A 2874-nucleotide genomic window follows, 5' to 3' on the forward strand; every position below is an offset into this window, starting at 1 on the left:
TTGTACCACGGGACTTGTTAGGATCGCTTTCTATTTCTATTTTGGTAAGTAAAATAATCGCTTTTTCAGTTTGACGTGCGCTAAGAGCGGATATCCATCGATTAGAGTCAAACGATGGTGATAAAGCTGGAAGACATTCGCCAATTTACAACAAGTATCAGGCAATGCAGGTGCAATTAAACTCCAGTATGTTGTCATCATTTTGGCTAAACCCACCTTTCAACCACTTCGCCGTGGGATCGAGAAAACCATAAAAGGGCTTTAATCACGATGGTGGGTTTTATGGCACCCTGCATAATCATAAAGTAGTATTTTACTTTACCATAGCTTGTATTATCATCTAAGCAAATATATAGTATTGATACATATCGGTCAAAAAATGTATAGAAACGAAAATGGATTAAATAAAGCATTGTTGTACATATGTCAATGCCTACTCAACTTCAGACCCGTCCATCAAATAAGGCTGACAATTGGATAGCTCAAGAAAGATCCAGTGCTCGTACCCAAAACCAGACACGCCACCAACATCATGGCGGCCGATTCCTGCAGCTCACTCGAATGGAACAATTTGGGCCCATGAAGCATGCAGATATTTCCCAAGTAGCCATTTGACACGGCAAATGTGGCCATGAAGAGCACGTAAACCATATCACTGTGAAACACCACTGGCAAAGAGCGCCGATCTGGAGCCACGTTGCAGAACATGAACAACGGGATAAACCCAATGCGAAGAATCGAGGCCATTAAAAGGAACAGCTTTCCCCTTCGGTTAGGACCAGGCCATTTCAATCGGCTCGATAGGATCCTGCCCAAATAGTCGCCCACATTGAACAGTAGGAAGCACGTGACAGGCGTGAAGTACAGATCAGCCCATGATTTGGAGGTGGGATCGTGGTCGTTAAACCTCGATTGGATCAATACCGTAATGGCTGGAAATACGGCCAACGTGGTCGAGAAAGTCACATAAATGGCTAGACAGTAATGCCATGACTTGGTGAACACCGTGAAAATCGAGGGCGTAACAGGAACTAGAACGTCGAGGTCCGGCTGGCGACTGAGGCTCAGGGGTGTTTCGGCGTAGAATTTGAAGAACTTGGTTCGTCGGACCCAAGCAAAACTGACAAAGGAAGCAATCAGGCACAACGTGGCTATGAGAAAGCAAGCAAACCCGGTGTCCTTGGCCTGAACATTGGCCGAGATGACCACAATGTCCACTAAGGCTGGGAACACACCGCCCATAGCTTGACCGGCCATGATCGATCCCATATATTTAGGTGGAAACTTTCCAGCCACGCCGAAAACGCCCCCTTGAAAGATGGCCGAGCAGCAGTTGATCAACACTACAAGGATCAAAATCAGCACCATGAACTCCTTCTGCCAATCATCCGAATTTGTCTCGGAGAAAACGAGCACAATGCCAAAGAAGCCAATGACCAGACCGAGGGAGACGAAGATTCGATACTTGAGTTGAAAATTCTGTCCCACGAGAGCGTTGAGGATGACAAACATGGCATTAGGGATATTGCTGGCGATGGCGAGGTAGGACGTGAACTCTTCTTGGAGAGCCGTTTGATGGGACGAAATCTCCAGATCAGTCCCATTTTGGATGGCCCACAAACTGCTAGTGTTGGTCACTTCCCGGAATTTGTAGTTCCAGAAAGAACTGACTGAGATGAAAAAGTTCCATGGCAAGAGAGTGCCCATCCCGAGAAGGTAGAACACGAAATACACCATAAAATAGGGATCAGACGGCTCGCTTCGACCCAAAAGCGGATCCTCTTCGGTGCTTTCACTTTGGGTTCGCCTGCTTCCGCGGTGATGTCGGCGAATCAGTGCTTCAGAGGAATTGAGGAGGTCAAGGTTGTCGTCTTCAGAATCACTGGAGAGTTCAACCTCTCGGATTTCATCGGGTCCCAAGAGGTCCTCGTCCTCGGGTAGGACCAGGGCCAAGAGGGGTCGGAACCCATCCGGCCCAGATCTGGCGGCATTGGCCATCTTGTTGTCTGACTTAAACGGCCAAGTGTGTCTTTGGCATGCTGTAAAGGAACAATTGAGATCGTTATCAATGAGGTCTGGACATATCCTGGGCGTCAAACAGTGTCATCACTGTCGATGTCTTTATTTCAGCGCCCTCATGATTGAGGCTGGCTTATCTCAAGCGCGTTTCCTCCTTTTCCAGAGTACAATTCATTCAAAAATAATTCATGCTGGCGTACCGCATAAAGGTGCGGCACATCAAGGGCGGGGATGATGGGTGGGCGGAGGACAGACAGGGGCCAGCGAGCGGGCGAGCGGGCGAACGGGCGAGCCACCCGATGCTAGCTGCACAGATCGGCGTGCGTATCCCAATCCTTGATCTGACAATCTTTCGTGCAGTACCATCGATTCGAGCAACCCGCGCACATGAATTTGGACACGTGGTTCAGACAGAACTGGCAGAGAGTGCCATTGAGGCGGGCAGGCGTGGGGGGTGGCGAGGGCGAGCCCGCGGGACTCTCACCCACCTCAGGCACGGGTTGCGTGCGCACCGAAGAAATCACGGGTAAACTGGCATTGGAATCCTCTTCCGGCATTATCTCGAAAGACGAGCCCACTTCCCCGGGAATCACGATCGAGCTCGGCGTGGCCGGCGGGCCCGAACCGTTCTTGACCACACTCCCCATGAGCTGGGCCGCCCTTGGGCCTTCGTTCATAGCCCAGGCCTTCTCACTCTTGAGCAAGGCCACTTCTTTGCGCTTTAAGAGATTCACGATCTGGTCCCATTCCTGCTCCTTACGGCGGGCCAAATACTGCAACGCTTTGACCTCTTCCCGCAATTGCCTGAGTTCGGATTGAAGTTGAGCCGCCGAGGGGCGGGCGCCCAACGGACCA

General features: G+C 50.5%; 2 protein-coding genes across 2 annotated transcripts in view; both read right to left on the reverse strand.

Annotated features, from left to right (window-relative positions):
* Positions 1-311: 311 nt before the first annotated feature.
* Positions 312-2361, reverse strand: LOC131893127 (equilibrative nucleoside transporter 1-like). The gene is made up of 2 exons (XM_059243077.1): positions 2220-2361; positions 312-2039 (listed from the first exon to the last, which is right to left on the reverse strand). The coding sequence occupies exon 2, from the start codon at positions 1996-1998 to the stop codon at positions 457-459; it is 1542 nt and encodes a 513-aa protein (XP_059099060.1). The 5' UTR covers positions 1999-2039; positions 2220-2361; the 3' UTR covers positions 312-456.
* Positions 2040-2874, reverse strand: part of LOC131893160 (uncharacterized) — a gene marked incomplete in the record, with an annotated part of 1480 nt that continues 645 nt past the window's right edge. The window contains 1 exon segment of the mRNA XM_059243118.1: positions 2040-2874. Within this exon segment, the coding sequence (XP_059099101.1) occupies positions 2322-2874 (553 nt within the window).

This window comes from Tigriopus californicus, chromosome 1, assembly GCF_007210705.1.
Source record: "Tigriopus californicus strain San Diego chromosome 1, Tcal_SD_v2.1, whole genome shotgun sequence".
Classification (NCBI taxonomy): domain Eukaryota; kingdom Metazoa; phylum Arthropoda; class Copepoda; order Harpacticoida; family Harpacticidae; genus Tigriopus; species Tigriopus californicus.

Bases quoted from the DNA above. Each gene is read 5' to 3' on its own strand.
- LOC131893127 (XM_059243077.1), bottom strand. From the start codon at position 1,998: ATGGCCAATGCCGCCAGATCTGGGCCGGATGGGTTCCGACCCCTCTTG.